A 15,801-nucleotide genomic window follows, 5' to 3' on the forward strand; every position below is an offset into this window, starting at 1 on the left:
GTGTTTGTCTGAATGTCGTCGTTTAATATGGAAGGTTCTCTGAATAAAATGCGCCACGGAGTCTCACAGATCGACTTCATCTTTATTCATTCAAAGCGTTTTCTGTAAACATTTCCAATACTGGTATGGGAATGGTGTTACTTTATGATGTGCAGGTTCTATATTCAAACCAGTTTCAAGACGATCCTGGCACAAGGAATGTCTGAAATAAGACCAGGCTTCGATACACATCAGACCGGTCTGATACACATCAAACCGGTCAGACCTGTCCCGTCTAAGTATTAAAATTGTCAAACTCTCCAAACACTGTCGCTGGTGGGTCAAACCTGAGGTCCTTTAGCTAAAAGCATAATATACACCATTGATTGAGTGTATTTAAATACTTTAAGATCTATATCTGATTATAATATATTAGCTAGATTAATTCTAATAAAATGCCCAATGTGCAGAATAAGTCACTATTTGGTAGAATTATTGAATTCACAGCAGCAAAAAATATTTCATCAGGAAATGCTACATTCCTACCCTGAATGTGGAGGTAAGTTTTATGAAACTATTTAGGATCAATCCAATGGGATGACTGTTAAATGATTTAGATTGGCACAGTAAAAAAATAAATCAAACCATAACGCTAATATCCCATGAGGTCCACCTCTTGTCTCCTTAACATTCCCAGTTAAGAATAATACACAGATTGGCGTTGGTCCAGTGTGGTGGATGATGTCCATAATGTAACCCAAAGGTCAAGGCAGAGGGCGACAGGTGACCAAGCAAAGCTACTGAAACCCAGCGTTCCATGTTCTACTGAGCATGTGCAGAATCCCAGGCGTCAGAGTGAGGAGCCCAGCCTAGAACCATAGGGGGACTGCCAGCCAAACCAATCAGAAACCAGCTGAATCCGGGTGGTCCATGATCCAGGATGTTTCATTTTGATCTTCACGCTCTTCATCGTCCTTTCTCAGTCTGTCGATAGCAAACATCCCATAAACCGGAAGTAGCAGTATGTGTGGCGGGGGGGATTAGTCCAGGCTGATCTCAGACATGAATGACGGCGTCATCCTCTTCGTCCCGGAGGTCCCGCGGGGGGCCTCGGCCCCCCTCCTCCTCCCCACACGGACCCATGATGTAGCGGCAGTCTCCTCCGATCGCCATGGCAGCGCTGCTGGCCATCAGCCACTCGGACCCCGGCCCCGGCTCCCCCTCCAGGTTGACGTAGAGCTGGGGTGGTCTGGGGGGCGGGGAGGCCGCGGCCCCCAGACCCTCCAGCTGCTCCACTAGCCTCTGGAAGCTGGGCCGGCACTTGGGGACGGGGCTCCAGCAGCTGTGCATCACCTCGTAGCTGGGGGAGGATGAGGATGAGGATGAGGGCAGTTACCATGGACACCATTCATGTGAGGACGTCCTCGTTCCATGTGATGCCATCTTGACATATTGGATGATGTCATGTGATCACGTCGTCGCATAACTCCACGTCAATGCAAGGTTTAAAAGATGAAGGGGAAGATGGAACTATGGACTCAAAACATCTTAAAGGAGACATATAATGGTGTTTTCCCAACCAGTAAACATAGTATTTGAGTTCTAAAAAGCTGTTACTGGAAATAGCTTTTAGGAAAAAATATCTCGCCTACCGCTATTCCCCTCTGGTTCAGTCCCTCAGAATGCGCTGTTTCTGGTGTCTGTAGCTTTAATGCAAATGAGCTGCTGCCCATTGACCAATGAGCTGTCAGACTGAACCACAGCACGGTTTGCGGACTCCTGGAGCTCTATCTATATCATATTATATAATGTGCACCAGCGGCCAAGCAGCTCCAGCTGAGCTCTGGGAGTACATTCCCTTTCTCCTCCATGTCTCCTCCTGGAGGGGATTGTACTCCCGGAGCTGAGCTGTGTAGGGCTGCCGCAGAGTTCCCCCCGCTGGAGCTGCTCGTCCGCTCGTCCGCAAAATCGTAGCTATGCTCTGATTGGAGGGGAGTAGGGAAGTGGGAGGTAATATTCAACTGTGCCCCCTTTCTACGTAGGAGGGGGCGCCAAAACTGACTCGCCTGTTTGGTAACTGTAGGCGGGGTACTTTAAGAAATGCATATCTCACTCAAAAAATCATGTACAGACTTTGATTTAAGTATTCACATGAACAGTTTGTCTTGTAGTTGAATGTGTAGTTTAATAAGGAACTCGTGTACAGTATGGCATGTAGTTTAATTAAGTACTCACATGTACAGTATGGCTTGTAGTGGAATGTGTAGTTTAATAAAGTACTCGCATGTTCAGTATGGCTTGTAGTTTAATAAAGTACTCACATGTACAGTATGTCTTGTAGTTGAATGTGTCGTTTAATAAAGTACTCACATGTTCAGTATGGCTCGTAGTTTAATAAAGTACTCACATGTACAGTATGTCTTGTAGTTGAATGTGTAGTTTACTAAAGTACTCACATTTACAGTATGTCTTGTAGTTGAATGTGTAGTTTAATAAAGTACTCACATGTTCAGTATGGCTCGTAGTTTAATAAAGTACTCACATCTACAGTATGTCTTGTAGTTGAATGTGTAGTTTAATAAAGTACTCACATGTTCAGTATGGCTCGTAGTTTAATAAAGTACTCACATCTACAGTATGTCTTGTAGTTGAATGTGTAGTTTAATAAAGTACTCACATGTTCAGTATGGCTCGTAGTTTAATAAAGTACTCACATCTACAGTATGTCTTGTAGTTGAATGTGTAGTTTAATAAAGTACTCACACCTACAGTATGTCTTGTAGTTTATTGTGTAGTTTAATCAAGTACTCGCATGACCACTATGGCTTTTAGTTTGGTAATCACAGATATAATATGATCCAACAGGCTTGTAATTTGTTGTTGTTCAGTAATGTACTGACATGTAAAGTGTAGTAGTTTGGTGTGCAGTTTAATACTCACATGTCATCTCGACAGTCCGGAGGCTGTTTGAGCCTCTCTCCTTTGATGAGGTACTCGTAGACCTCAGAGTTCTCCACCCCAGGGTACGGAGTCTGTCCGCGGGTCAGCACCTCCCACATGGTCACCCCAAACGCCCACTAGAGGGCAGTACACAGCACAAGGGCTTGTTAATTCAGTCAGCCACAGGCCCCAGGGGATCGTATGGTGGATATCATCAGTCACGACGTCTCAGACAGACAGACGGACCCCCAAAGAGGCAGTACAGACGAGCAGCTAGAGACAGACAGGCAGTACAGAGGAGCAGCTAGAGACAGACAGGTAGTACAGAGGAGCAGCTAGAGACAGACAGGCAGTACATGCCAGCAGCTAGAGACAGACAGGCAGTACAGACGCCTAGCTAGAGACAGGCAGGCAGTACAGACGGTCAGGAGGCAGTACCACGTCGCTCTGACTGGTGTACACGTTGTCAGCGAGGCTCTCCAGGGCGATCCACTTGACGGGCAGCTTGGAGGCGGAGCCCTGGCGGTAGTAGTCCCCGCTGTAGATCTTCTTAGAGAGGCCGAAGTCCGCCACACACACCGTCATGTCTTCATTCAGCCTGCAACACACACACACACACACACACACCGAAACACATGCACACGTCTTCATTCAGCCTGCAACACATGCTGTTCTGCTAGTAACAGACAGAAAGAAAAGTGTAACAGGCAAATAGACAGCCAGCCAGACAGACAGACAGACAGACAGGCAGACAGCCAGCCAGCCAGACAGACAGGCAGACAGACAGGCAGACAGACAGACAGGTGGACTGACATGCAGTTGCGCGCGGCCAGGTCCCTGTGGAGGATGTTCTTGGTGCTGAGGTAGTCCATCCCCCGGGCGACGTCGACCAGGAAGCCCAGCAGGATCTGGACAGACAGTTCCTGGACACACAGACAGGTTCATCAGACAGACAGCTCCTGGACACACAGACAGGTTCATCAGACAGACAGCTCCTGGACACACAGACAGGTTCATCAGACAGACAGCTCCTGGACCCACAGACAGGTTTATCAGACAGACAGCTCCTGGACACACAGACAGGTTCATCAGACAGACAGCTCCACGAGACACACAGACAGGTTCATCAGACAGACAGCTCCTGGACACACAGACAGGTTCATCAGACAGACAGCTCCACGAGACACACAGACAGGTTCATCAGACAGACAGCTCCTGGACACACAGAACGGTTCATCAGACAGACAGCTCCTGGACACACAGACAGGTTCATCAGACAGACAGCTCCTGGACACACAGACAGGTTCATCAGACAGACAGCTCCTGGACACACACAGACAGGTTCATCAGACAGACAGCTCCTGGACACACAGAACGGTTCATCAGACAGACAGCTCCATGAGACACACAGACAGGTTTGTCAGACAGACAGCTCCTTGAAACACAGACAGGTTAATCAGACAGACAGCTCCCGGACCCACAGTGTGTGTGTGTGTGTGAGTGAGTGTGAGTGTGTGTGTGTGTGTGTCTTACGTAGGGCTCCTCCCCCAGCCGTGACAGCAGCAGGAATGTGTGCAGGTCCCCGTGCTTCATGAAGGGCAGGATCACCATGGGAACGGGCAGCCGCTGGCCCGCCCGCCGCTGGAGGCTCACGCCTGTTGGAGCAACAGCCTGTCAATCACACTCCTCGGCCAATCACTGAGGACCTCTGTCCCTCTGTCAGGGACCTTAAATCTAACCCATAAGAAAAGGTCCCCACAATGACTGCGTGTGTGCATGAGTGTGTGCATGAGTGAGTTTGTGTTTGAGCATGTGATCTAGTGAGTGTGTGCATGAGTGAGTTTGTGTTTGAGCATGTGATCTAGTGAGTGAGTGAGTGAGTGAGTGAGTGAGTTTGAGCATGTGAGCATGTGAGCATGTGAGCGAGTGAGCGAGTGAGCGAGCGAGCGAGCGAGCGCGCGCGTGCGTGCGTGCGTGCGTGCGTGCCTACCTATCAGCTGAATGACGTTGGGGTGGGTGAAGTCCTTCATGTAAGCGGCTTCCTTCAGACACTGCTCGATGTCGGAGGAGGAGTCCACGTCAGCTGGAGAACACAACACAACCAATCACCTACCAGTATGACAGCAGAGCTATGACTCCTTCAGCCAATCAGGACATTCAAACCCCCACCCCCGATGATGTCATCACCTACACTTTAGCACCTTGACGGCCACCTTCTGGACCGAGTCGCCCGCCTTCAGTAAGGCCTCCCTCACCGAGCCAAACTCCCCTGCACGCACACACACACACACACACAAAAGGAAACAAGTCAAACCTCACCTGAACACAAGTACCTACCCACTGCACATTTAACCTGCACTATGTACGCTAGCGGCCTCTAGTGGCCGCGGTTGTAGCTGCAGGTCCTTTTCAGACCGCCGTCAAATCTCCTGGATGGATGTGTGCGTTTAATTCACGAGAAATATTCTTGTTCACAAATTCAAGAGACAGAAAAATAAAAGCGTGTTTCACCTTTCCCCAGCAGGTGACCAAAGGTCAAGAGTCGCTCCTGGATCAATACATCCTGGAGTTTGGTCTTCAGGTCTTCGTTGATCCCCAGACTGTCCACTAGAGGGAGACAGAGGACACAACAGTCTGACCACTAGAGGGAGACAGAGAACACAACAGACTATCCACTAGAGGGGGACAGAGAACACAACGTTGAGGTAGAAAGTAGGGCCCGACCGATATTGATTTGAGTGCCGATGCCGATGCCGATTATTTTCAGAGAAAGATTACGATTTAATCTGCCGATTAAAAACAAATAAAAAAAAAGCCTATAAAACATAGTTTTTGATACCTTAAACAGACTTTGAACACTTTTGACGAATATGTGAATTGAATGCAGAACCTTTGAGTGTTTTAGAATACATTTACAGTAAAAAATGAGTGTAATGTAAAATGTAAAATAAATAACTAACTCCCAATGTGCTGCGCTCGTGAGCAGTGACTAACACGTATGTGCTGAGCAGTATGGTCTCACCGTTAGTCTACAGTATAAAAAATTAACATGGCCTGGGACCTAAAGAAAAACAGGCACAGCATGCTCAAACAACGCGTCTTGTGTACATTGGTGAGGTGAGCGCGCAGCTGCCTGACCGAGTGTGCTTTCATGTTGTACGGTAAAATTCAATCTCCTCTTTTTTACTCCAGCTAATGTTGTTAGTTAGCAAGGCGAGTAGGAGCGCAATCTGCAGGATACTGAGCGCAATGACATTTAAAAAAAAAAAAAACGGTTGTAATCTGCGTCTTTTTGGCAGATGTTGATTATTTTCTAAAAGGCTATAATCTGCCGATTAAATCGGCAGGCCGATGAATCGGTTGGGCCCTAGTAGAAAGTCTCATGTCGGGTTAGTGAGTCTCATGTTGGGGTAGCGAGTCGTATGTTGGAGTAACGAGTTTTATGTTGGGGTAGCAAGTCTTATGTTGGGGTAGCAGCGAGTCTCATGTTGGGGTAGTGAGTCTCATGCTGGGGGTAGTGAGTCTCATGTCGGGGTAGTGAGTCTCATGTTGGGGGTAGTGAGTCTCATGTTGGGGTAGTGAGTCTCATGTTGGGGTAGTGAGTCTCATGTCGGGGTAGTGAGTCTCACTTTGGGGTAGTCAGTCTCATGTTGGGGTAGTCAGTCTCATTTTGGGCTAGTCAGTCTCATGCTGGCGTAGTCAGTCTCATATTGGGTTCGTGAGTCTCATGTGGGGGTAGTGAGTCTCATATGGGGGTAGTGAGTCTCATATGGGGGTAGTGAGTCTCATGAGGGGGTAGTGAGTCTCATATGGGGGTAGTGAGTCTCATATGGGGGTAGTGAGTCTCATGTTGGGGTAGTGAGTCTCATATGGGGGTAGTGAGTCTCATATGGGGGTAGTGAGTCTCATATGGGGGTAGTGAGTCTCATATGGGGGTAGTGAGTCTCATGTTGGGGTAGTGAGTCTCATATGGGGGTAGTGAGTCTCATGAGGGGGTAGTGAGTCTCATATGGGGGTAGTGAGTCTCATGTGGGGGTAGTGAGTCTCATGTGGGGGTAGTGAGTCTCATATGGGGGTAGTGAGTCTCATATGGGGGTAGTGGGTCTCATGTTGGGGTAGTGAGGTAGTGGGTCTCATGTTGGGGTAGTGAGGTAGTGTGTCTCATGTGGGGGTACGGAGTCTCACTTTGGGGTTGTCAGTCTCACTTTGGGGTAGTGGGTCTCATTTTGGGGTAGTGAGTCTCATTTTGGGTTAGTGAGTCTCATGTGGGGGTAGTGTTTCATGTTGCTTACGAGTGCTGTCCGGTAGGTCCGGGCCTTGTCTGTTGAAGGACCTCGCTGCTAAGAAGGAAACGCTGTCCGGTCCCGGGTCCTTAAACACAGACCTGGAACACAAACACACTGGGATGAAGACTGGAGCTGTGATGAAGACTGAAGCTGTGATGAAGGACAGACTGTAGCTGGGATGAAGGACAGACTGTAGCTGTGATGAAGACTGTAGCTGTGATGAAGACTGTAGCTGTGATGAAGGACAGACTGTAGCTGTGATGAAGACTGTAGCTGTGATGAAGGAGGTTTTCCAGGACTCACCCAAACTGCGTCTCCTTGTCTCGTCGTTGCAGGAGGACCATGAGGAACAGACCCACCATGGAGACCAGCAGAGCAGCCAAAGAGACCCCCACCCAGAGGTGGCTCCGTAGTGGGGGGGCTGGCACCGCTACACACACACACACACACACACACACACACACACACACACACACACACACACACACACACACACACACACACACACACACACACACACACACACACACACACACACACACACACAGTTTGTTACGTATTGACACATTTTAGAGAGCTACAGCAACACGCACACATCCCAGAATTAACCTGGCCTTACCAGCAGCAGGGAGCACAGTTATTGGTCGGCTCCAAGGCCCACAGCCAATCACAGTGCAGGCTGAGACCTGGAAGGAGGAGTTAAAGAATCGCCCCGCCCCCGACAGACGAGCCGTGTTCTCCTTAAACAGCAGAGCTTCCTGAGGTAGAACAGACACACAGATATCAATTATTATGAACTGTATAAATGATATTAAAAATAGACGATAATATATCAATATAATAACACCTCCTGACAGTGTACCCCGATAATAAACCACTAGTAATAGATAAACAACATACACACTCAACTAAAATAACTAAACTGCTCCACAGTGACTCTATGTGACCAAGCTGGGTTCGAAATCGTTCCCCATCACGGATATAGTGTACTATATGGTGCTCGCCATTTTGTAGTGGTGTTCGAATTCTCAGTGGTTAATTTCATGCACTATATAGTGGACTTAAAATACCCCAAATTTGAGTGAACATACGATGTTCCCTACATGTTACTCCCGTATGCCACAATGCAATGCGGTCGTGTTTTTCCGGAGGAGAAGAAGAAGCTGAATAACCGCGAAAACAAATACATTTTAAGATGGAGTCTCCGGCTTTCGTTTAGAAATAAACTATTTATTTGTGATTTAACATAGAAAATCATATCATTCAAAATTACTAAAAAAAACCTTGATCAAGGTAATGCAACATTCAACATCAATACAACCTCCAGCTTTCCTCCTGAGTGCCCGGTTTGTTTACATGATGTGGGCGCGTCTGTCTGCGTCACGCAAATACCCGGCGCGTTCACTGACGCAAATGACGTTTAGAAATGTTCAGCGTAGTGTCCGACTTCTCGTTTGTTCGTTCCCTACATGGTGCACTATATCATAAACACTATATAGGGAATAGTGAGGGAGTGAATAGGGAATGATCCGGAACACGGCGAGAGAGTACATATGGACGAGAGACAAAGAGAGGCAGAGAGAGAGACACAGAGTACACATGTACACAAACCAAAGTTACGCCCTTGTAGGGAACAGAGAGAGAGAGAGAGAGAGCGAGAGAGCGTGTGTCGACCGACCTGCCCCTCGCCCCCCAGGCTCCACTGCAGCTTGTAGGCCAACAGCCGGCCACGGAGCTCCGCCTCCGCCAGCCCCGCCCAGCCCAGCCGCAGCTCCTGCTCCCTGAGGTCAAAGGTCAGGTTCCTGGGCGCGGCCGATGGCTCTGTAGGGTCACACCACGGATGAGCGTTAGATCGCCATCGCTACTAGCGCACACCTAGCAACGTCCGCTTAGTGGACAGCAATAGGTTAGGGTTAGTGTTAGTGCTTACACAACGAGGACGTTAAGGGGGTGTAGTATCGCCCGCGTCCTGCAGGGGTAGCTGGGGGGGCAGTTTAGCTCTATTAGAACACCTCCTTTGTTTAATTATTCATCTGCTTCTAAAATCTGAGACATGGAGCCAAGAGAGGGAGAGATCGAGAGAGAGTGAGAGAGCGAGAGAGGGTGAGAGTGAGAGAACGGGAGCGAAAGCGAGAGAGATTGAGAGTGGAGAACGAGAGCGGGAGCGAGACAGTGAAATAGAGCGAGAGAGTATCTGGGACTTGTTGATTGAGGCCACAAACAAAAGCTGATTGTTCCATGAGACTAGAACTCACCACACAGACACAGACAACTTGTGGTACTTAGATGCTGAGGGTTTTTTTTAGCTGGTAGTTCACTGGTCAGGGTGTATTTAGCTGGTAGTTAGCTGGTCAGGGTGGTAATAAGCTGGTCAGGCTGGTTGTTAGCTGGTAGTTAGTTGGTCTGTGTGGTTGTTAGCTGGTCAGAGTGTAAGTTAGTTGGTCAGGGTGATAGTTAGCTGGTCAGAGTGGTAGTAAGCTGGTCAGGCTGGTGGTAGGCTGGTAGTTAGCCGTTAAGGTTGGTTGTTAGCTGGTAGTTAGCTGGTCAGGGTAGTAGTAAGCTGATAGTTAGCCGTTCAGGTTTGTTGTTAGCTGGTAGTTAGCTGGTCAGGGTAGTAGTAAGCTGATAGTTAGCCGTTCAGGTTGGTTGTTAGCTGGTAGTTAGCTGGTCAGGCTGTTTGTTAGCTGGTCATGGTGGTAGTAAGCTGATAGTTAGCCGTTCAGGCTGGTAGTTAGCTGGTCAGAGCGGTACCTGTCTGTGGTGTCTGGAAGCCCAGCCAGGGGGAGAAGGGGGAGGGCCCCAGCTGGTTGGTGCAGGCCACCCGGGCGCTGTAGTTGGAGTAGAAGGTGAGGTGGTGGAGGTGGAGGAGGCAAGGAGGCACAGCGACCTCCAGCTCAGACACCCCTCCGCCCTGCCCCGCCGGAGCCGACACCTGGAGGGGCAGGGTCAGAGGTCAACAGGGTCAGGGGTCAACAGGGTCAGGGGTCAACAGGGCCACAGGTCAACACCAGCATCTCTGGGATGGAACCAGCGTGAAAGTCACCTCATATTTGGGAACACAAACACGCTCATCACGCACAAACACGCCCACTGGGGTTGCCAGATTGGGTTGGACATATGGCCCGATCTGGCAACCTGCTGGTGAGGTGGGAGACTGTATCTCTTACTTGGACAGTACAGGTGGAGAGCTCAGAGTAACCGGTGAATCCCGGTTTCCATGACAACGTGACGTTGTTCTCCTCCATCCTCAACACCGACAGTTCCACAGGGGGGGAGGGGAGCACTGGGGGGGGGGGGGGGGTCACATATCAATCAACCTGAATCTATTGATCTGTGTTCATAAATACATAATGTCTTATTTGAGTCTGACGATATTTTTTTTTTTATATAATAATAATATCCAATACAACAAACATAATATAATAAATAATATCAAGTTCTACAATGATGCAATACAAAATAATAATAATAATAATAATAATAATAATAATAATAATAAAACAATACTATTATAATCTAATAATAAATAACATAATATAATAATATGGTAATAAAAAATACCTTTAATGTAGACCGTTCCTGTCCGAGACACCGTGATCCCTTTTGCATTGTGGGCTTCACAGTAAAAGTTAATGCTGGAGTTCACCCCTGATGGACAGACAGACACGAAGACAGACAGTCAGTCAGGCAGACAGACAGGCAAGGAAAGGGCAGATTGGTATTTTGTGGTAGTCTGGGTGTTGAAACAAACATAATTTGAACATGCATAAGTAAAAGTGCATTAGGATTAGATTTAAGAGCTTTTATTTGAGTGTGATTTGTTAGAAATAACACAGCTATCCATCAGCGACACACACACACACACACACACGTTATGTTTTCAACGTAACTAATAAACACGTGTCTGTCATGTTCTAGAATGAAGCGATGACATCATGTTGTTCCAGTGAGAGGCTACTTCCTGTTTGTCCACCCGGAGTGATCTATTGGCTGACAGGAAGCGGCTCACACCCGTCCCTCCTACGGCCGTACCGGGCTACCCTACCTAGCATGTAGCATAGTGCGACTCATAGACACAGAGAATAATGGAGGGAGGGAGGGGGAGATGGCAGAGAGAGGCAGGATAAGAGAGAGAGGAGAGAGGAAAGAAAGAAAGAAAGAAAGAAAGAAAGAAAGAAAGAAAGAAAGAAAGAAAGAAAGAAAGAAAGAAAGAAAGAAAGAAAGAAAGAAAGAAAGAAAGAAAGAAAGAAAGAGAGAGAGACTGACCTGGGACATGGAGGACGGAGGGAGAGGGGGAGGGTCCCCCGGCTGCGGCCCCCCCCACCCACCACACCACCTCCACCGGCTCAGGGGGGCCCACGGCCGAGCAGCGGAGGTCAAAGGGCACGCCGGGCAGGGTCGACACATCCTGGGGGTCCTGGAGGAAGTGGGGGACCCCTGGAGGGAAGGAGAGAGGAGGGGGAGAGAGGAGAGGAGGAGGAGAGAGGGGAGAGAGGAGGGGGAGAGAGAGGAGGAGAGGAGAGAGAGGAGGAGAGGAGAGAGGAGAGGAAGAAAGAGGAGAGAGGAGAGGAGAGGAAGAAAGAGGAGAGAGGAGAGGAGGAGGAGAGAGGAGAGGAGAGGAGAGGAGAGGAGAGGAGAGGAGAGGAGGAGGAATGGAGGAGGAGAGAGGAGATGAGAGGTATCTGGTTAAACACTGGTACATTCCAGTATGTTCTGGGTCCTTGTTGTGTTGGGTGCGTTTGATTCGTTACCTTCCACCGTGACCCAGGCTGGCTGGGAGGTGTAGGTGATGCTGTGGAAGTCCACCTCACACCAGTACACCCCCGCGTCCTGCTGCTGGACCGACTTCACACTGCAGAACCACAACCACCATCGTTAGAACCACAACCGCAAGAACCATCACTCCATCAGAACCAGAACTACATTAGAACCGGTAACAATGCAGACCTTTATTCCATCAGTTCTCTCTTGAGTGAGCAGAGTGTGTGCTACTGCCCATTGTCCCGTGATGCCCCACAGGACTTACAGAACCTTGAGACACCTCCTCCTTCCAGGGTCCATGACATCATGATCACACGGTCAACACATTCCACTAACCCTATCCCATGTAAGCCCCAGATTAGCATCCGACGCTAGCCCCAGGTTAGCATCAAGCCCCAGGTTAGCATCAGACACTAGCCCCAGGTTAGCATCAGACGCTAGCCCCAGGTTAGCATCAGACACTAGCCCCAGGTTAGCATCAGACACTAGCCCCAGGTTAGCATCAGACACTAGCCCCAGGTTAGCATCAGACACTAGCCCCAGGTTAGCATCAAGCCCCAGGTTAGCATCAGACACTAGCCCCAGGTTAGCATCAGACGCTAGCCCCAGGTTAGCATCAGACGCTAGCCCCAGGTTAGCATCAGACGCTAGCCCCAGGTTAGCATCAGACACTAGCCCCAGGTTAGCATCAGGCGCTAGCCCCAGGTTAGCATCAGACGCTAGCCCCAGGTTAGCATCATATACTAGCCCTAGGTACGCATCATGAAACGCTACATATGGTATATCGTTTTAAGTATATAGTGTAAAGTGTGTAGTATAAAGTGTATAGTGTATATATACTGTAGTAAATAGTGTGTAGTACAAAGTATATAGTCTATATATAGTTCTCCCAGGGCAGGTCTCCCAGTGTAAGGTTGTATAGTGTAGTATATATTGTGTAGTATAGTGTATATGGTATATAACCTGTAGTATGTCTCCCAGTGTGAGGTTGTATAGTATAGTATAGTATAGGGTATATAACCTGTAGTAGGTCTCCCAGTGCAGGTCTCCCAGTGTGAGGTTGTATATAGTATAGTATATAGGGTATATAACCTGTAGTAGGTCTCCCAGTGTGAGGTTGTATATAGTATAGTATATAGGGTACATAACCTGTAGTAGGTCTCCCAGTGTGAGGTTGTATATAGTGTAGTATATAGGGTACATAACCTGTAGTAGGTCTCCCAGTGTGAGGTTGTATATAGTGTGGTATATAGGGTACATAACCTGTAGTAGGTCTCCCAGTGTGAGGTTGTATATAGTGTAGTATATAGGGTACATAACCTGTAGTAGGTCTCCCAGTGTGAGGTTGTATATAGTGTAGTATATAGGGTACATAACCTGTAGTAGGTCTCCCAGTGTGAGGTTGTATATAGTGTAGTATATAGGGTACATAACCTGTAGTAGGTCTCCCAGTGTGAGGTTTTATATAGTGTAGTATATAGGGTACATAACCTGTAGTAGGTCTCCCAGTGTGAGGTTGTATATAGTATAGTATATAGGGTATATAACCTGTAGTAGGTCTCCAAGTGTGAGGTTGTATATAGTATAGTATATAGGGTATATAACCTGTGGTATGTCTCCCAGTGCAGGTCTCCCAGTGTGAGGTGCATCTGGTCGTTGCTGTGGACCTTGACTCCATCCTTCCTCCAGGAGATGTCGGCCTCGCTGATCCCCTCCACGGCACAGCCCAGGCGGACCGAGTTCCCCTGGCTCACCGTCTGGTTGGCTGGGTGCCTGGTGAACACCACCCCTGAGCCCGCCCCTAAGGGTGGAGGAGGAGGGAGGGTGAGAGTCGGTCTCACTCCTCTGTCTCACTCCCCTGGTGAACAGGCAGAGGGAGAGAGTGAATCTGTCTCACTCCCCTGGTGAACAGGCAGAGGGAGAGAGTGAGTCTGTCTCACTCCCCTGGTGAACAGGCAGAGGGAGAGAGTGAGTCTGTCTCACTCCCCTGGTGAACAGGCAGAGGGAGAGAGTGAGTCTGTCTCACTCCCCTGGTGAACAGGCAGAGGGAGAGTCTGTCTCACTCCTCTGGTGAACAGGCAGAGGGAGAGAGTGAGTCTGTCTCACTCCCCTGGTGAACAGGCAGAGGGAGAGAGTGAGTCTGTCTCACTCCCCTGGTGAACAGGCAGAGGGAGAGAGTGAGTCTGTCTCACTCCCCTGGTGAACAGGCAGAGTGAGTCTGTCTCACTCCTCTGGTGAACAGGCAGAGGGAGAGTCTGTCTCACTCCCCTGGTGAACAGGCAGAGGGAGAGAGTGAGTCTGTCTCACTCCCCTGGAGAACAGGCAGAGGGAGAGAGTGAGAGTCGGTCTCACTCCTATGTCTCACTCCCCTGGTGAACAGGCAGAGGGAGAGAGGGAGAGTCTGTCTCACTCCCCTGGTGAACAGGCAGAGGGAGAGTCTGTCTCACTCCTCTGGTGAACAGGCAGAGGGAGAGTCTGTCTCACTCCTCTGGTGAACACCACCCCTGCTGGTGGAGGAGGGAGAGAGTGAGAGTGTGTCTCACTCCTCAACCACCCCGGACCCAGCCCATGGGTTGGAGGAGAAGGGAGAGAGAGTGAGTCTTTCTCGCTGTCATTTTCACCGTCTCCTCTCCTGTTTTATTTAAGTATAAAAACATGCTGTACAAATGACCGATATTATTTCAGAGTATTCAAAATAAATCCACAAAAGTTAAGACATAAACAATGGCTTCCGTGTGCCCCTCTTCCTCTGACCTCACGTTAAACGATAACATCATTAACGACGTCTCATTAAAAGAGATCCCGTCAAGAGGGCGACTTCACGAGGTGGAGCAAGTGGCCACTATCTAACCACACACACACACACACACACACACACACACACACACACACACACACACACACACACACACACACACACACACACACACACACACACACACACACACACACACACACACACACACACACACACACACACACACACACACACACACACACACACACACACTCTCTCTGAATGGAGGGTTTATCTCTAGATCCTGCGGTCGTTGGGTTTCACGTCACGTCGTCGGTAAACACTCCGCTGTAGACTACCAATCCCGCAGTGTATGAGCCGTGTTAACTAGTTCAACCCTTTACCCCACCAGCAAAACCCCTCTCCTATTGACCTCCAGCCCCTATCCCGAGCAGGTCAACGACCTGTCCAAGACCAGCTGGAAGTCACAGTTAGAACTAGTTAGTTAGTTAGTTAAATACTAACTAACTGCAGTAAATCAGTGTAAGCACTAGTTATTTACTTATATAAGAACTAACTAACAGCAGTAAGTCAGTTAGCAGTAGTTAGTTAGCTAGATACTAACTAACAGCAGTAAGTCCGTCTTAGCACTAGTTAATTAGTTCTGACTAGTGGTCTGTTAGGTCTGGGACCGGGGATCCAGGAGGAGGACTTACGGCAGACCCCGTCCTGGGTCTGGAGGAGGACGACGGGGACCCACCACCACAGCCTCATGGTTCCATGGCTCCTGAAGTCCACTTTAACTCTTCAATCCACTGGTCCAACTTTGTACCAGTCAACAACAGGGGCAACAATCCCAGTCCATCCAATCTCTGGTCCCCAAACCCCGACTCGGGATAAACCAGACCCGGAGCTTCGATTCGGTCCTTTGTGTTCTGTTCCACTTGTTTGTTGTTCGCTGCGGGACGCGGCGGCTCCGCGGAGGAATGCGACGGGAGGGGAGCGAGCGCGGCCGGGATCTGCGCATGCGCGCCCCCTGCTGGAGGATAAGGCTTCCTGCGATGAGTGATCGATGACGCATCGGCGATTGATTGATCA

The 15,801-nt window shown here is 49.0% G+C and overlaps 1 protein-coding gene and 1 long non-coding RNA gene across 3 annotated transcripts; one reads left to right on the top strand and one right to left on the bottom strand.

Annotated features, from left to right (window-relative positions):
* Nucleotides 1-61: 61 nt before the first annotated feature.
* tyro3 (TYRO3 protein tyrosine kinase) lies at nt 62-15,723 on the bottom strand. 2 transcript variants are annotated; one of them, XM_060051431.1, is made up of 19 exons: nt 15,420-15,723; nt 13,572-13,767; nt 11,957-12,057; nt 11,472-11,642; nt 10,767-10,853; nt 10,373-10,488; nt 9,957-10,137; nt 8,884-9,026; nt 7,825-7,963; nt 7,509-7,635; nt 7,212-7,303; nt 5,431-5,526; nt 5,111-5,188; nt 4,910-5,002; nt 4,453-4,574; nt 3,733-3,842; nt 3,358-3,517; nt 2,920-3,056; nt 62-1,339 (listed from the first exon to the last, which is right to left on the bottom strand). In XM_060051431.1, exons 1-19 carry the CDS (start codon nt 15,475-15,477, stop codon nt 1,036-1,038), a joined length of 2,511 nt encoding a protein of 836 aa, XP_059907414.1. In that variant the 5' UTR covers nt 15,478-15,723; the 3' UTR covers nt 62-1,035. The 2 variants fall into 2 exon arrangements, with proteins under 2 accessions (XP_059907414.1, XP_059907413.1); XM_060051430.1 differs by lacking the exons at nt 13,572-13,767; nt 15,420-15,723 and adding an exon at nt 12,988-13,157.
* Nucleotides 3,056-4,392, top strand: LOC132457453 (uncharacterized). The gene is made up of 3 exons (XR_009525648.1): nt 3,056-3,271; nt 3,321-3,858; nt 4,003-4,392. It is a non-coding gene; the product is annotated as an uncharacterized LOC132457453 (long non-coding RNA).
* Nucleotides 15,724-15,801: the final 78 nt, after the last annotated feature.

Source organism: Gadus macrocephalus, chromosome 5, assembly GCF_031168955.1.
Source record: "Gadus macrocephalus chromosome 5, ASM3116895v1".
Taxonomy (NCBI): domain Eukaryota; kingdom Metazoa; phylum Chordata; class Actinopteri; order Gadiformes; family Gadidae; genus Gadus; species Gadus macrocephalus.

Bases quoted from the DNA above. Each gene is read 5' to 3' on its own strand.
- tyro3 (XM_060051431.1), bottom strand. From the start codon at position 15,477: ATGAGGCTGTGGTGGTGGGTCCCCGTCGTCCTCCTCCAGACCCAGGAC. The intron at 3,518-3,732 runs GTCAGTCCACCT...TGTGTGTTGCAG, and splicing joins CTGGCCGCGCGCAACTGCAT to GCTGAATGAAGACATGACGG. The intron at 1,340-2,919 runs GTGAGTATTAAA...ATCCTCCCCCAG, and splicing joins CCGGACTGTCGAGATGACAT to CTACGAGGTGATGCACAGCT.